A 17,731-nucleotide genomic window follows, 5' to 3' on the forward strand; every position below is an offset into this window, starting at 1 on the left:
AATGAGTTCTTATTTTATTTTATTTATTGGGGTCTACAACAGATGATACAAATGTTTGTGTCAGTAAATGTGTGGCGGGGGTGTTTGTGAAAATAACGGGGACAGAGCTGCTGTCAGACGATCAGCTGTGTAGCGTCATCACAAACGGACGTCGCTTCACGTGACGCTCCGGAGGAAAGGACGTCCCATTGCTCTTAAAACTCATTTCCCTGCTTCTCGTGGTTTCCTTGCTCCTCCATGCTTCCCTGGTGGGAGGGACTAGTCGCAGGGAAACGACGCAAGTGAGGGAAGCAAGGATTTAATTTAACCGACCTGAGACGGGGCCAGTGATGATTTTGAAGTGTCCAATCCGTTAGGAATATCTAGAAAAAAACACAAAATGACTGCAGTGTATTGGGTAATAGCTAATGTGCCATCAAAATACAGGTCCACACTCCACTCCATTCAGCTTGCTCTTTTGTGTAAAGCCACTGATGTAAAAACATATGGCTATGCTAAAATTCTCCATCCTCTCATCCAAGATCTGCTTTCTTTGGAGCAAGACGGTGTTTATATTGAGAAGTTTGGAGCATGCGTCAAAGGCACAGTGTTATATGTGGCTGCTGATAACTTGGCTGCTCATTCACTGGCAGGATTCTTCGAGAGCTTTGCAGTGGACAGGTCCTGCAGGTTCTGCAGGTTCTGCATGGTGACGAGGAGCCAGATCCAAGACAAAGAAGTAACTTCAGGCAACTTTGAACTCCGAAATAAAGACACTCACAACCGGTAAGTGCAGGAGGTAAAGCAGGATCCCACTATGGCTAGAAAGTATGGTGTGAAACGAGGATGTGTATTGACAGACAGTCTGAAGCACTTTCATGTTGTTCGCGGTTACCCCCCTGACATCCTGCATGATCTTTTTGAAGGCATTGTTCCTGTTGAGTTATCGCTCTGTCTTTCAGACCTGATTTCTAAGAAATATTTCACCTTAGAAACACTGAACCTTGCAATCAAATCCTTTGCATATGCTTTTAATGATAAAACTGACCAGCCACAGCCTATTGCACATGGCTTCTCTACCAAAGGGACCATAGGTGGAAATGGCCATGAGAACTGGGCTCTAATCAGACTGCTCCCACTTCTCATTGGTCATAAAGTACCTGAAGGGGACAATGCATGGAACATTCTGATGCTCCTTAAAGACATTGTTGAGTTGGCAGTAGCAACAAGGCACACTGAAGAGTCAATACACTTCCTTGATTGCAAAGTGTCAGAACACAGAGAACTGTTGCAAACTACATTCCCTGATTTGAGATTACGTCCAAAACACCACTTCATTGAGCATTATACTCAGCTGATTAAGGCATTCGGTCCGCTTTCAGATGTCTGGACAATGCGTTTCGAGGGAAAGCACAAATTCTTTAAACGGGTCATTAGAAATGCACACAACTTCAGAAATGTTGCTCTTACACTGGCTGTAAAGCATCAAAAGATGATGGCTTACTATTTGGACACAAGTTCATTTTTCAAGCCCTCAGTTGAAATGGATAAGGTCACTACGGCACCAATCACATCTTACCCTGAGAATGTCCAACACGTTTTCTGCCAGAGAATTCCTCAGCTTGCAACAGTTCTTGTTGCATCATCAGTTTTTGTCGATGGAATTAGATATTGTGCCGATATGATACTCTCTGTTGGTTCATGCTCAGGTCTCCCTGAATTTAAGCAAATCAAACAGATTGTGGCAATCAACACAGAGATCCTGTTTGTCTGCAAAACGATGACTGCATAGTACCATGAGCATTTCAGATCTTTCGAACTCTGTGACAGCCCTAACCCCTCTCTGTGTGTGGTGCAACTAAAAGAACTGAATGATGTTTTCCCTCTTCCAGCATACAGATTTGGAGACAATTTAATAGTGACACTCAAGAGTTATATTCTGTGCTAAAAGTTACAAGTGTGATTGCTGCAATCAAGCTGAGCAACATGGCACCCACTGGAGTCTAAATATAGGCCTAAATGGCCATATTTTACAGCTTTCTTTCATGGCAACCAACTGTTCTTGAGGACATGCATATTACGAATGAGCTAATCATTATGTTTATTCCAAAGATGACGGCACACCAGAAAATGACCTTGAGGGTCATTCTCAGGGAGGAGGATATAAGAAAGGTCATCCTGAATATGAGGCCTGCTACAGTGGAGGATTTGATGAGCCAGATTAAAGAATCACTGGGACTACATTACAACTGCTGTCTCCAATTCAAAGATCCTGAATTCAATTATGAACTATGCAATCTGACAGATATGGAAGAACTTCCAGAAAAAGCAACAATCAAAGTCATCCCTTTACTTGAGCTGGTACCTGTCTCAACATCTGATGAAATCTTGAGTGACACAACAAGTACAGCAGACACAGATATCCTCTCAACGTCATCTCAGGAGAGACGGAAACAGTGGCCAGAATTATTTGATATCCCACATTTTTCTGTTGATGTAGAGCAGTGGTTCTCAAAGTGGGGGGCGCAGAGGCATGACAAGGGGGGTGCGAGAGACCAGGAGGAAAATTGGTTATTAAAAAAAAAAAAAGATTAAAAAAATCAAATAAAAAATCAATAAAAAGATTTTAAAAATCAACTCAATTGTTCAACTCATCCACACACAGCCATGTCACTTTCTTAAAAGCATAGATAAGTACATTTACAAATCTAAGGCAACAAATTAAGCATGTCTTTCTCTCAGTGCTTCAACTATCATCAAATCAAACATGACATGATTCGCTGTACAATTATTTACAGTTATCCATGTGTTTATCTATCATATGATGATATTTCTGTCTATAATCTGGCTTTAGTCTGCGGAGCATCACAGCTCAGGTGAGTCCTGAGAAACTCCTGGATCTTTCTCCACAGGTGGACTTCAGCTGCTGCGTGGGACGTTGCTTCCCCCCCCCACAGGACCGGCTTGCCTGCAACCCCATGGAAACTGGAGGGGCAGTAGGGTCCGTACGGAGGCTCCAGGCAATGTCCCGCTCCGGGGTAACACACACTCTCAAAGTTGTCCTTCCCGTGTCGCTGCAGTCGCTCCACCATGTTCTCCATGTAGGCCTTGCTGTCCCAGTTGAGGTCGTCCTCCGAAGCCACGAAGAGGATGCGTCCCTTGGCTCGTTCGATGGGGATCAGGGTGGCTTTGTTCTCCTCTGCCAGCGGATTTTGCATCACATATTTGCAGTTAAACGCCCCTGAGTCTGTGGGAATCATCCTGCTCAGGTCACACATTAACGCGGGGAGGATCTGGCTCTTATTGTAGTAGAGGGGTAACATGGTGTTGGCAGAGCAGCCATTGATCCACACCGTGACTCCAACATCTGGCAGGTTAGAGGCTATTGATAGGGCAAGATCTCCACTTTTAGAAAGGGATATAACACCGACTGCTTTACTGCCAACCTGTGGACAAACAAGCAAACTGTGAGCTGCTTTCTTTGGCTTTAAGTGAAGCTAATGCAGTAGAATCTGGTTTGGCTTATAGATAGAAAATGTAACTGCGGGATTCTTGCTTTTGAGTTTGTTTCCTCGTGGTTGAATGCACTTTAAGTCACTTTGGATAAAAGCTTTTCAGCATTTATTATGATGCCCATAAGGTTAGCTATTTTGTAAGTAATCATACATGGGACTTTTGCCACTGAGAAATAATCTAACATCTTTGCAACTTCAGCACCTTCAGTGAAGATTTAAAAAAATGTGGCCTGTACTCACCTTATCTTGTTTCTTTAAAAACGCTATTGCTTCTTCAAAATAATCCAGATGGACCTCTTTGATGTTCTTCGCCATGTCATCGTGGCCGTACAGCGCTACAGTCAGAACCACAAATCCCCGGCTGGCCAGCAGAGAGGCCCTTTTCTCTGACAAACCTCCACTAAAAGTGTACAGATCCAACACAGCAGGGAACGGACCCTCTCCTGAATAAAGACAAACACAAAGATAGATTAAGAACTACAGGTCGGTTACAGTTACACTTATTTATTTTTTAAAACTGTTATTGGTACTTTCTGTTGTCCACCTTGATGTGTATTTTTGTACGGTGTAATTTGTGTAATTTCTAATTTTATCTTAAATATTTTGTGCTTGCATCTGAATTGATATGTTGCTATTTCTGACTCTTCACTTTGCTGTAACAATCAAAATGTCCCCTCTGTAGGACGTGTAAAGGTATTCTGATTCTGAAAACTGAAGCCAATGCATGAGTGCCTTAAACCTGCAGTATTTCTAATATCCAGCTCTATCCAACTGCCCAGTCAGATTGTATAGAAGTCTATGACAAAATAACCATGCTTACTTACTTGATTTATTAAACCACAAAAAAAGATTTGGAGAGTTTACGATCTCAATCCCTGCTCCGACCTCTCATGTCACTTCTTGTTACAAAAAAACAAGAAGGTAACAGCAAAATGCGCAAATCGAGGCTTAAAAATGGAAGACAGCCAAACTAATCTGTGAAGTCCCGGTGACTATGTCAGCTTCTTATATACAATTTATGTTTTTAATTAATAGTGTTGTTGGAGCCATGAATATCAGAAAGTGGTACTTTGCGTTGTAGATTTAATAAATGTTTTTTGGTTGGTTATACTTGGTTATTAGTCTTTGTATATATTATTATGATTTATTATTTTGTGATCAATTATGGGTTGAATTAGTTGGGTCCCATTATTGGCGGCACTCATAGTAAATATAATCACCTGTGTGAAGTGTGTGTGTGTGGAAGAGAGCGTGAGTGGGTCGGTGTATTTTTTGTTGACCGCAACTTTTGATAACTGGATTATACAGACTATATGCTTGTACATGTGATAATAAGCCAACCAATTTCATTCATGTAAGATTTTATTCAAAGCATTTTTGGGGCCTGAACACATCCTTTTTCCAAGCGTGTCAGACAACCAGGCCCGACCTCAGCCTCTCAGCAACATATTGGTTCCTGAAGTCATTATAATTGTTTTTGTTTGACAATGGACTTGTGTGAAAAAAGGAAATAGCTTTATCAGGCTGTGGCCATGCACTACTGTTTGATTTGAGGAGGAATAGAGAAACGGACTAACCTGGGGGAGTAAACAGGACTCCACGAATATTCCCATCTTTCACCGGGCGCCGGATGACCCCGTCTCCAACCAGAAGCCTCTCATTGGTCGCCTCCGCCAGCATCCCGCCCTCCTCCTCGTGCACAGAGAACTTCACCACCTGGGGGTTCAGTGAACATGTTTTTGTGAACATTTTGTGCAAGGTGTCTGGCCTCATGGACCACAGCAGGCCCATGGTCTGGACCCCGGTGTAGGTCCCGCTGAGGGAGGGGTCTCTCTGCAGGTCCAACTCCCCGCTCCCATCAGCCTCGTATGTGGCCATGGAGCTGAACATCACTCCCTTCTCGTCCGTGGCTCTGGCTCTCAGGGTGACCACCTGTCTGGACCTCAGCCCGGCCACCTTCACCTGGAGCGGCTCGTCGAACATGCATCTGGCTCTGGGCAGCAGCCGCAGTCGGACCTGGGAGGACATCTCTTCTGGAACATGGGAGAAGATTTATAAATAGTAAAGTCAAAGTCAACTTTATTGTCAATCTTCCAGTTTGTGTGTACAGACAGAGAGATCAAAATACAGTTTCCCACAACCCCGAATACAAAAACAAATATATATAAAAATATGTGACATATACCTACATATACACAATCAAAAGACACATTTATACATATGCACACATTAAGACCTAAATTAAAGCACAACAATCAATATATACAACACAATAGTCACTTCAATATCTTTGAGAATGTACATTTGTGCAAGACTGTCCATAGCAGCGTAAAATACATTCTGATTTTAAAAATTAAACCATTATATGAGTTGTTTGGTTCTTTTGAAGCATGCCAGATGTCTCTGAGATGTTAGCAGACCTGTTAAACCCCGAGCCTGTTTTTCAGGTTTCAGGCTCGAAAATGACATTCCCAGAACAAATGACCATATCTTCCCTTCTAAAAGGGTTAAATTAATAATCTTTTTTCTCAAAGTAATGATAAACCTGTGAGTTGGATGTAGAAAAGTCAGATTCAATATAGATGTTTTTTATTTTAAAGAAAATTCAGATTGAACATGGTAAAAAACTGTAAATTATAGTGTCCGTCCAAAAAATATTTTGTACTTTTACATTACATTACATTGCATTTAGCTGACGCTTTTGTCCAAAGCGACTTACAATAAGTACATTCGACCAGGAAGACACAACCTTGAAGAAAACAGAATCATATAAGTACATCAGGTTTCATAGAGCCAAACATTTCAAGTGCTACTCAACTGGCTTTAGGTAAGCCAGTCCTTTATTAGTATAAAAGTGCTTCGTTAATAGTTCTAACGCTCGACAGACTGTTGGACAGACAGGTCCAACAGGATGATGACAGAGGAGAGGGATGCAGTTTTGGCAGTGTGCAGTTCCTCCGTGACAGCAATGAGAGCAGTTTCTGTGGAGTGACCTGCCTTGAAACCAGACTGGTGCGGATCCAGAAGGTTGTTCTGATTGAGATAACAGGAGAGTTGTTTAAAGACAGCGCGTTCAAGTGATTTAGACAGGAACGGGAGGAGAGAGACAGGCCTGTAGTTTATAACATCAGACGGGTTGAGAGTGGGTTTTCTTTAGGAGAGGGTTTACTCTTGCATCCTTGAGACTGTTTGGAAAGTGACCAGAAGTTAGAGAAGTGTTGATGAAATGGGTGAGAAACGGTAGAATATCAGGAGCGATAGTCTAAAGGAGGTTTGAAGGGATAGGGTCCAGAGGACAGGTGGTAGGGCGGGCAGAAGTAATGAGGGTAAGAACCTCACTTGGAGAGAGAGGGGAAAAGGAGGTTAGTGTGTTGGTGGAAGGAAGGTCTGGTGACCCAGCGGTGAGTATAGGTGAGTCAGAAAAAGAAGAGCGAATATCATCAACATTTTTCAAAGTGGGTAACAAAGTCGCTTGACAGAAGTGAGGAGGGGGGAGGGGCTTTTGGAGGGTCCAAGAGGGTGGAGAAGATGGAAAATAGTGTTTTAGGATTGGAATAGGAAGATTGGATCTTATCTTGAAAGAAAGTGCTTTTTGCCTGAGAGATCAAAGCAGAGAAAGAGGAGAGGAGAGCCTGATAGGTTAGGAGGTCGTCACGGTGTTTGGATTCCCACCGTTTCCGCTCTGCTGCCCTAAGGACGGTTCTATTAGCACGCAGTGCATCATTTATCCAGGGAGCAGGAGGGGACTGACGAGCCTGCCGAGATGTGAGAGGACAGAGAGAGTCCAGAGGATGAGAGAGTAGAGAGGAGAGTTTCTGCAGCAGAGTTTGGTGGCAGGAGTTGGAACGAGTCAGAGGAAGGGAGGGCTGAGAGCACCGACGAGGCAAAGGTAGAGGGGGAGAGGGAGTGAAGGTTACGGCGGACAAGTGCAGGATGAGAAGAGATTAGTTTGTTATGTTTGGAAAGGGGTAGAGAGAATGAAATGAAGAAGTGATCGGATGTGTGGAGCGGGTTTACAGAGAGGTTCGAAGTAGCGCAGTTCCTTGAGAATATGAGATCAAGGACATTGCCAGCTTTATGAGTCGGTGGGGACGGAGACAGTGAGAAAGCAAAGGCGGTTAACAGAGATGTTAGTTCGTCTATCTTCCCCGTCTGGAGGTTGAAGTCTCCGAGAAGTACAGCGGGAGGGCCAGTTTCAGGGATGTGTGAGAGGAGATTATCTAATTCCTCCAAGAAGTCCCCCAAGGCGCCTGGTGGACGGTAGAGAACAACAATGGTTAACTGTATAGGATGGGTTACTGTGACGGCATGGAATTCAAAGGTGGAAGGAGTGAAGTTAGGTAGTTTGAAGAGGGAAAAGCTCCATTTGGGAGAGAGCAGGAGACCAGTGCCACCTCCTCTGCCAGTGGGTCTGGGTGTATGGGAGAAGGAATATGCAGTGGAGAGAGCTGCTGGGGTGGATGTGTTGGATGGAGTAATCCAGGTCTCAGTGAGAGCAAGGAAATCCAGAGACTGCAGGGAGGCGTAGCCAGAGATGAAGTCAGCCTTAGGAACAGCTGACTGGCAATTCCACAGGCCACCAGAAACTAGATGTTGGATCTCAGTGGAGCACGTGGGATAGACGAGAGCAGGCCGGTTATATCAATTAGGAGATACACGGGGCCAGTGATAATTGCGAGAAGACACATGAACAGGAATGGAGAAAATACACATGATTATAGCATGAGGGGCTAGAAAACTAAAGAAAAGAGAAATAAGACACCAGCTTAATCAGAGTAGGATTTGCCTCCTCTTTGCCTCCCTCGTGACTCCCGTAGGACTCCAATGTCTTTGTCAGTCTTACTCCCGTAGGACTCCAATGTCTTTGTCAGTCTTACTCCTGTAGGACTCCAATGTCTTTGTCAGTCTTTGGCTTTCTGACGCTGAAGCTGACGCTCCAGGAAAGAGCTACCCAAAATGGACGCCTGATTGCTCAGTTCTCACAGCTGTAGGGCCACGCCCCTCTAATTAGTTAACTATCTACAGCTGATGGGCAACAATAGACTGGCCCTGCCTATATTAATGCAGGCTTGAGTGCTGAGACCTGTAAAGCAGGTTTCGCCTGAGCAGATCTGAGATTTAAAATCTCCCAAAAGCGATTTAGCCGTTTAAGCTACAATAACAATTATACAGAGTCGAATAAATGAAACAGAGAAGTCTAATTAAACAAGAATATAACTTACAGTGGTTGCTGCGTCAATAGGTAATGTCGTCACCGGGTCCAGATGCACACTGAGTTCATCAGATTTTAAATGCGGTATTTAAATGCTTTTTAAGGTAAAAAATGACTGAGTCACGCGGTTGTACTTCACGCTATCAATAGACTGGCCCTGCCTATATTAATGCAGGCTTGAGTGCTGAGACCTGTGAAGCAGGTTTCACCTGAGCAGATCTGAGATTTAAAATCTCTCAAAAGCGATTTAGCCATTTAAGCTACAATAACAATTATACAGAGTCGAATAAATGAAACAGAGAAGTCTAATTAAACAAGAATATAACTTACAGTGGTTGCTGCGTCAATAGGTAATGTCGTCACCGGGTCCAGATGCACACTGAGTTCATCAGATTTTTAAATGCGGTATTTAAATGCTTTTTAAGGTAAAAAATGACTGAGTCACACGGTTGTACTTCACGCTATCAATAGACTGGCCCTGCCTATATTAATGCAGGCTTGAGTGCTGAGACCTGTGAAGCAGGTTTCGCCTGAGCAGATCTGAGATTTAAAATCTCTCAAACGCGATTTAGCCGTTTAAGCTACAATAACAATTATACAGAGTCGAATAAATGAAACAGAAGTCTAATTAAACAAGAATATAACTTACAGTGGTTGCTGCGTCAATAGGTAATGTCGTCACCGGGTCAGTATGTAGTTGCTTCGGCATCACTTTGAAACGTGTATTACAATTAAATTACGGTCAAATATGTTCATTTTGTTGTAGTTGGTATCTCCCATAGGATTTACATGGAGATACGCCCCGCCCCCTCTCCAGCACCTCTTGTTTGAATGACAGGAGCAAACAGCTGACAGCCGCAGTGAAACTCGAGCGATTTAGGCCGCAAGGTGAACCTCGAAAAGTCCTTTAGAAAAGAAATCCCGCTCCACAGAAGTGAAACTACACAATCTTTAGTTCATAAAAAAGAACGATTCATGCTTATCCACCAAAAAAAAATGTCGTCCTTAAAATTCCTGCCAATTCTTCTAGGCACGTAATTATTGGCTGAACTATTCCCTTCGAAGCGTAATAATATCTTGGTCCAAAGTCGTGCCACGGTTCATCACGTGATCGTGCTACACCAATTGGGTAGCTGCATATTGTCAACAGAAGTGAAAGATGGCGGCCGCCATGGTTTCATCGAGTAGCGGAGACGAGGAAAACGCACCAGAAAGTCTCAAAAAGTCAAAATTGTCAACACACAAACATTGTTACATGCATATTACGTCTGTGAAGCACGAAAAGGTTGATTGTTTTACCAATACAAGATGGAATACGTACAGGACAAGCTTACAACGGTCGCTCGGCTTGAAGGGAGACTCTCGGAACGTGGTGGCTGAAAACCACAAGCACTGTCTTGATTTCGAGTTCGAAGATATTCCTGAGGACGCTGGCTTCCACCACACATGCTACATAAGGTTTACCGACACAAAGGCCATGACGAAGGTGGAAAGACGGCTCGCACGTGAGGGAGATCAAGACGTTAGGGAGGACCTTGAGGTCGAGCCCATCCCATCGACGTCTCGCAGCACGTACCGAAGCCAAACAGAGAAGCTACGATCAAGGTCAGGCCTGCCAATCGCAGGCTCTGGCCCCGTCCTTCCTGCCCTGTGCATTATATGCAAGATGAAGGAGAAAATGATCATCAAAGCAGGCAAGCGACAAAGGGATCAACTGTGTAAGGCTGAAACATTAAAAGCAGGTAAGCAAACCCCCTCCCCCACCCACACACCACACACACACTACACACACACCACACACACACACACACACACACACACACACACACACACACACACACACACACACACACACACACACACACACACACACACACACACACACACATTCTCTGTGGTTGAATAACTGAAAGGTACAATTATGTGTGAGAGATACGTCAACAAACTCATTGAGTTGTCCTTTTTTTCCGTTTAGGCAAATTGCAGAAAGCTGCTGAGAAGAAAGATGACCAAAGTGTTCTTTTACATATAAAAGACAAAGACTGTGTGGCTCTGGAGGTGCGGTACCACAAAAGCTGTTACAGTCAGTACACCATGTTTTTGCTGAGACCTGACAAACCAGAGACAGAACAGTAAGTTATTTCTCCTTGGATTGCTTTACCTATTTGCACTACCACCAGACTGAAGTCCAGGTGTGTGTCGGCGATGGCTATATATATATATACACATACTTAACATTATAAGTAAACATCCAATTTCCTTCTGTTATATGTGCACACAATCACAACACTTATTCATTTATCCATTTATTTACTTCTCATTCATGTGTTGTAGGGATGAGGCAATGTTTGATGCCAGTTACAAGCTGTTCTGTGAGAGGATCATCCGCCAGAGGCTGCTTGTCAACAATGAGGTGCTTAGAATGGGCCAGCTGAGGCAGGCCTTCATTGACATGGTGAAAGCAAACGAAGGTGTTGATGCTTCAAACTACAGGTAACTGCAATGTAATACAAGTCTTATTATTTATCATGTGCAAGGCCAGCTTTAAACAAAATGTGTATGACAGGCCTGTTTGGAGAAACCCCCATGATGTGTAGTGTGTAGTGTTGTTTGTGATGATGTGGGCCTTTATTTGGCTTCTTTGGTGTTAAATGTGCTGTATGGCAGATAGGTTCTAGTCTGTAATGTCTTGTATCACCTCCACCACTCTGCTTTTGATAGTACTCCTGTGACTCGTAATTGTCACTGTTTTGTTGTGTTACAGACAGGATCTGTTGAAGAAGAGGCTGGCTCAAGATTTCCCTCAGCTAGCGTTTCACATGCCCACCAAGCGCAACGTCTGCGAACTGGTTTTTGCTGAGACTCTGTCAAAGGATGCACTCGTGGACATGCTACCAGATCCATCCGGTACGGAAACAACACAGTCCAGTGAATTGAGCCAGACAGACAGCGACAATGAAACAGGGAGAACAAAGTGCCAAACAACACATGAGGACACAAGGACACTGTATACAGCAGCGTTTTTTTTTAAAAGACTGCTTAGTGACACTCCTGGCATGTCATGCCCATGGCCTCCCACTTCTGAAAATGTAAATGTCACTGAATCTCAAACTGTTGTCCCCATTGGACTATATAATCTGCTCAGCTGGATTATAGGTGCCACTGAGGAGCCAACACTGGATCATTATGTCAACATTGATGATGACGTACATTTGAAAGTGTTGTCTGTTTGTCAAGACATTGTGTACCTTGCTTCCAAGGGCCGCAAGCAGACACCCAAGTCCTTGGCTTTAGGTTTAACTGTTCGACATTTAACTGGATCATCACGCATTGTATCACTGCTTAACAGACTGGGACATTGTGCATCATGGGACACAGTTTTGAGTCTAGACACTAGCCTTGCCCAACTGACACTAGTAGAAGTGTCACATCACTCATAGATACGTTTGTTTTTGGTACTAGAACAGAGTATAATCAGCAGGACTCTTTTAACCAGCTGAGGCAATCACAGCACCAATCAGCCGCTCCGCCCAGCCTGACACCAATCAATTATACTACATTACATGTCCTTCTACTGTTTTCTATGTCATACCTTTTATATTTGTAATAAATCTCGTTTTTATGGTTCATCAGTGTTGTTTTCATTTGTGGAGGGATGAATGAGTAAATAAATGAATCAATGGACATTGGTATAAGTAAGGCAAGGCAAGTTTATTTATATAGCACTTTTCAACACAAGGCAATTCAAAGTGTTTTACAAAAAATTAAAGACATTAAGAAAATGGCATTTAAAATCAGTCATTCAAAAGAAAAGCTAATAAAAGAAACATTAAAAGAAAAAATACATGGATAAAAGTTACAGTGCAGTCTAAGATATGAATAGTTCAATTAAAAGCAGCAACAAAAAGAAAAGTCTTCAGCCTGGAAGTACTGCATTTTATTGATCTAAATTACTTAACGTAACAAGTTAACCTTCTTCTTGGACGCAGAAATCAAGTCATGTTTATTTTAAGAGTGCATTTAACGTGTACAGGGTAACAACAGACAGACAAAAAGTCCTCAGTCTAATGGAATAATCCCAATGAACCTAGCGATGTGAACATGGCAGTCCAGGAATGATAGTTTGATAAATATGAGTTTGATATACTTTATTAATCCCCGTGGGGAAATTGTTTGTAGCTGGAGTTGGCTGATAAACGCTGCTAGTCAATGTTGATTCGATGGTCAACTCTGTTCCCAGATAGTAAAACCTCTCACAAATACCGCGTATATAACGCAAATACCTCGGACTTAGTGATGTATTAAGACATATGACAAAACATGACATAAAACAAGCATACAGCACTGTTTAGAATCCATTTGGTCTGGTTTAGCGTAACCATGGCGGCCGCCATCTTTCACTTCTGTTGACAATATGCAGCTACCCAATTGGTGTAGCACGATCACGTGACGAACCGTGGCACGACTTTGGACCAAGATATTATTACGCTTCGAAGGGACTAGTTCAGCCAATAATTACGTGCCTAGAAGAATTGGCAGGAATTTTAGCGACGATATTTTTTTTGGTGGATAAGCATGACTCGTTCTTTTTTATGAACTAAAGATTGTGTAGTTTCACTTCTGTGGAGCGGGTTGAAACGATAACAGGGTTCACCTTATGGCCTAATTAGAGCGATGCGAATATTGGGTGGTCTACCATAGTATTTACATGGAGATAAGCCCCTTAAAAACCATGAATGAATAAAGCATTAATTCTGTGTTTACTCCTGTCATTCAAACAAGACGCTGGTAGGGGGTGGGCCGTATCTCCATGTAAATCCTATCGGAATCGGATCAATCAGGCTAAACTAACCTGTAGCTGCTCCGTCCACACTCACAACAACGTCATACAGACATAAATAAAGCAGCGACTGTATTCACCATGACATAGACAGTCTGTGTTTTGTATATGTTTAACTTTTGTCCAGTTTCTGAACAGATATGAGGAGCTGTGAGCTCTGAGTGTGTGCTAACAGCTAACGGCTGATGTGTTGGGCCAATCACGAAGCGTAATTTCTTGACTGGCAGCAAAAACAACCAATCACAGCAGTGCTTCTCTGGCTGGCTCTGTCCAATCACAAACAAGAAGTGTTCTCCCGAAGGAATACCCTTTCCGTCCAATGTGAAATGCTGTGGCGTTTTCTGAAATGCTGTGGCGTTTTGTGAAATGCTGTGGCATTTTGTGAAATGCTGTGGCGTTTTGTGAAATGCTGTTGTGTTTTCTGAAATGCTGTGGTGTTTCGTGAAATGCTGTGGCGTTTTGTGAAATGCTGTGGCGTTTTGTGAAATGCTGTTGTGTTTTCTGAAATGCTGTGGTGTTTCGTGAAATGCTGTTGCGTTTTGTGAAATGCTGTGGTGTCTTGCACTTCAGGGCCACCGTAGCAACAGGAAGCTAAGGCTCTTTCACAATAAAAGCCTCACAACAGCTGATAGGACAGATGGCTTTATTGTATGAAGCACAGACAGGATGTGTGGTTTGACTTCCTTAAACTTACAAAAAAACAGCTTATATATTAGTTTAAATCGAGTTTAAGCTTATTTGTCTTGCCACACTTATAAAGGCATCACTGCGCATCCTTAACAAGTAAGTGACATTATAAACTTGCAACAGGTGTTGGATCGCAATATCCATAAACTGAAACACATTTGACTTTTGATTATTTTATATATACATAATTGAATGAGATAATGCCTCCATTTTTTTAGGAAAGCTTTTAAAATCACATAATTTTTGGCTGCAGTATTATGACAGTTTACTTATTTAGGTTATTTGGGGTGCCAGTCAGGTCTCTCTCCTGACGTTTCAGATTTGGCTAGTCAGTCAGTTTTAGTAAGTCTGCACAAAGGTGTATACATCTCACTGTAAACACCCAACATTGAATGACATTATAAACTAGAGAATGCAATTCCTGAAGAAATTGCTAGTGGGAATGCTTTATGCTGAAAAGCTGTCGCTAAACTGCTATGCTGAAATGTAATGTGTAAGAAGAAAGTGAAGAATTTAGATTAAAATGAAATGTGTAAGAAGAAAGTGAATAATTTAGATTAAAATGAAATGTGTAAGAAGAAAGTGAAGAATTTAGATTAAAATGAAATGTGTAAGAAGAAAGTGAAGAATTTAGATTGAAATGATAGATGAACACAGGGAGCTTGAATGTGTGATGAGAGAAGAAAATAAAGTAAAAAGGCTTGGAAAAGCAGCAGAATATTTGAACTGCAAATTTCTGAACTAACTTGATGGCGAATGATCTGTCGCCATGGCAACGGCATTTGATGACACCCCATAATACGCTTAGATGCGTTGATGGTTGCATCGTTACCAAACCTGTGAAGTTTTGGGCTGTTTGGAGTATTTTCACTGAAGTTATGAGAAAACCGTGTTTCATGGCGAGCATTGTGTTGCCATGGCAACGACATTTGAAGAAATCTCAAAACTGTCCCGAAGATGTCTTCACGGCTGGACTGTTGAAGTCTGCTGCATGTCAGTTGGAGTGATGACATCATCGTGTTCCATTACACAGGTGTTTATATTTGAGCTAACGAGCTCTGTAGAGATCACAGGTTTCCATTGTTCTGAATGAGAGATGAACCTCTTACATGTGAACGTTTTGTGGAAGAACCGTAACAGATATCTGTGAAATTTCAAAACGTGAAGCATGTCAAGGAAGTTGAGTATCTGAAGTGTAATTTTTGTGTACTTTCGGGTTAATAATGTGGCCTTTTTGGCAGTTTAACTAAAGGTGTGCGGCTGCTACCGTGAGGAAATATCTGCCTGAAATTACAATGGGCTTTAATGGAGGAATGTTGAACGTTTTTGTCACTTCATGCCCTCAAGAGGCATTTTGTTTAATAATTTTTTGCCTAATTATTTGTCATTTTTCAAGCTACGAGATGTTTTCCTGCGTTTGTCATGATAAATTATGTCTCAGGAATGTAGGGTTTGGGAATTATGGCAGTTTAAAAAAAATATATGAAGGCAAATTTCAAGATGTCCTTCACTCTAGCTGTGACATCACACACTCTAGTTAATGTTAAAATCTGAAAAAAACCCTCTAAAACAAGGTCTGAACAATGTTTAATATCTCTAAAAGTAAGAATCAGATTTAAAAGTTGTTTTACACGAATAATGTCAGAAAGATGTGTAACATTTTAAAGTTGGAATGAGGTTTATGAGTGAAAGTATGAATGAACAGTTAGCAGTTGAATCGCATGAAGATTTGTTGAAGTCTGAAGATTTCCTCCATTGACTTCAATGTTAAAAATGTGATGTATCTCTCTATCTCTATCTCTATCTCTCTGGAATTATGAAAGTTATGAATGAGAAAAGTAATAGCCATCGATTCCCGACCGAGCTGAACGTTTTGATGTTTGAACGGAGTTTCTGCGATGTTCAATGCGGGAGGAGAAGAGGGCCAAAATACCTGCGGAATAATAATAATTTAAAAAAATTGTGCGTAGAAGAACAGTTAGTTGGAATGCTGTTAACAGCATTCCCACTAAAATTCTTTCACACACACATACGGGTTTTGGGCCGAGGGCGACACCGTACTTCCGGTATCCACCATTTCACACGAGGTGCAAGCAGAATATCATAGTCTATTGCCTTAATCAATATCTAGTCAACTCTAAAATACCACATGTATGCATTGGCATGATAATATTATTGTGACAAGTGGGGTATTCACCTGGTGTTTGCAGAAGATAGACGTAGATGCTGCCAAAATCGACCGAAGGCCACTTTCGAGAGTCGTTTTTCCATACATCTGCAGGCAGTCTGTAAGGGCAATCGGACAACCCACACAGCTCTAGTTTACGCTGGTAACGATCTAGAGCACACCCCTCAAGTCCAGAGATGTAATCCGAAGACATGCAGCGATTTCTTCGGTCGTTAATTCAGAAAAAAAACCTAGTGCGCTCTGCCTGGCTACATTACCTAGCTGTTTATATTAGCACCTCCAGGATATTAGCACCTCCAGGAAAATGGCGTATTTATATATATATATATATATATATATATATATGGCGCGCGTTGCATTGTGGGTAGCTCGTGACGTCACTGTGTGTGAAAGAATATAAGAAAGGACACAACTCAAAATCATAATCACAAATAGCAAGTGTATTTTTGAATACCCCCCAAACAATCAAACAATTCGTCTTCCCACAGTTCAATGTTAAATCCAAAATGTTCCACTTCGGGTTTTCTTCAAAATAAATAAAACAGTCAATTACCACGGGAGAATGTCAGTCAGTTTTAGCAATCCAGTCGGTTTTGAAAATCCAGTCCTGGTTTTTAAGGTGGTTGGGAGATGACCGGCTCCTTTCAGTTTTGTAAACAATAATCCGGGAACGTGAAGCGACAGAAGGGTATGATGACGGTGGACGGTGGATCAGACAAACGGTAACACGGACTTTAAACGACCTAACTGCTGGTTGCTAAACAGATGAGCGTGTTGCTCCGCCGATCCCTCTTGCTGCACACACACCTTTCCCTTCCGGCTCCGTCTAATTAAATAGGGGGGAAAGGAAATGGAGGCGCCAACCAACAGTGAGGCCCAATCCCAAACCACTCCCTCGACCCTACCCCTCCGTGATGGAGTGAACTCCGGCCCATTCCCAAACCGCCCCCTACACCCTACCCCTACACCCTACCACTCCGTTCGCGCGTTCACGCGGAGGGTCCGCCATATTGAGGGCTGTTCCAAAGCAACGAGTGTGGAGGGGGAGTGGGCTATCAAGCCCTCAAACAGCGAGTCTGCAGCGGTGCTGACTTGAGACCGGTCTCTACCTGACCGGAGTCACGCTGTGTGTGTCCGTCAGGAAACACGCTGTTTACAAGTAGTTCCAGCAAACATCCACTGATAAATTGCGATGTTAACAACCTGATTGATTGATTGATTGAAAAGTTTATTAACAGCTTGTATATTGGGTACAGTACAGTACAGCTCAAAACATACAATTGTTAAGGGGATGCAGACCAGAGAAAGAC

The 17,731-nt window shown here is 42.5% G+C and overlaps 2 protein-coding genes across 9 annotated transcripts; one reads left to right on the forward strand and one right to left on the reverse strand.

Moving 5' to 3' along the window:
- Positions 1–1,875: 1,875 nt before the first annotated feature.
- Positions 1,876–17,255, reverse strand: LOC117552762 (acyl-coenzyme A thioesterase 6-like). Of its 8 annotated transcripts, none has more exons than XM_034226378.1 (4): positions 16,975–17,255; positions 5,072–5,527; positions 3,735–3,937; positions 1,876–3,425 (listed from the first exon to the last, which is right to left on the reverse strand). In XM_034226378.1, exons 2-4 carry the CDS (start codon positions 5,520–5,522, stop codon positions 2,817–2,819), a joined length of 1,263 nt encoding a protein of 420 aa, XP_034082269.1. In that variant the 5' UTR covers positions 5,523–5,527; positions 16,975–17,255; the 3' UTR covers positions 1,876–2,816. The 8 variants fall into 8 exon arrangements, with proteins under 8 accessions (XP_034082269.1, XP_034082267.1, XP_034082270.1 ...); XM_034226376.1 differs by lacking the exon at positions 16,975–17,255 and adding an exon at positions 10,028–10,083; XM_034226379.1 differs by lacking the exon at positions 16,975–17,255 and adding an exon at positions 10,028–10,048 and having other exon boundaries at positions 5,072–5,524.
- On the forward strand, positions 10,728–12,289 carry LOC117552764. Its single transcript, XM_034226383.1, has 3 exons — positions 10,728–10,838; positions 11,041–11,199; positions 11,471–12,289. Exons 1-3 carry the CDS (start codon positions 10,801–10,803, stop codon positions 12,144–12,146), a joined length of 873 nt encoding a protein of 290 aa, XP_034082274.1. The 5' UTR covers positions 10,728–10,800; the 3' UTR covers positions 12,147–12,289.
- Positions 17,256–17,731: the final 476 nt, after the last annotated feature.

This window comes from Gymnodraco acuticeps, unplaced genomic scaffold (genome assembly GCF_902827175.1).
Source record: "Gymnodraco acuticeps unplaced genomic scaffold, fGymAcu1.1, whole genome shotgun sequence".
In the NCBI taxonomy this organism is placed as follows: Eukaryota; Metazoa; Chordata; class Actinopteri; order Perciformes; family Bathydraconidae; genus Gymnodraco; species Gymnodraco acuticeps.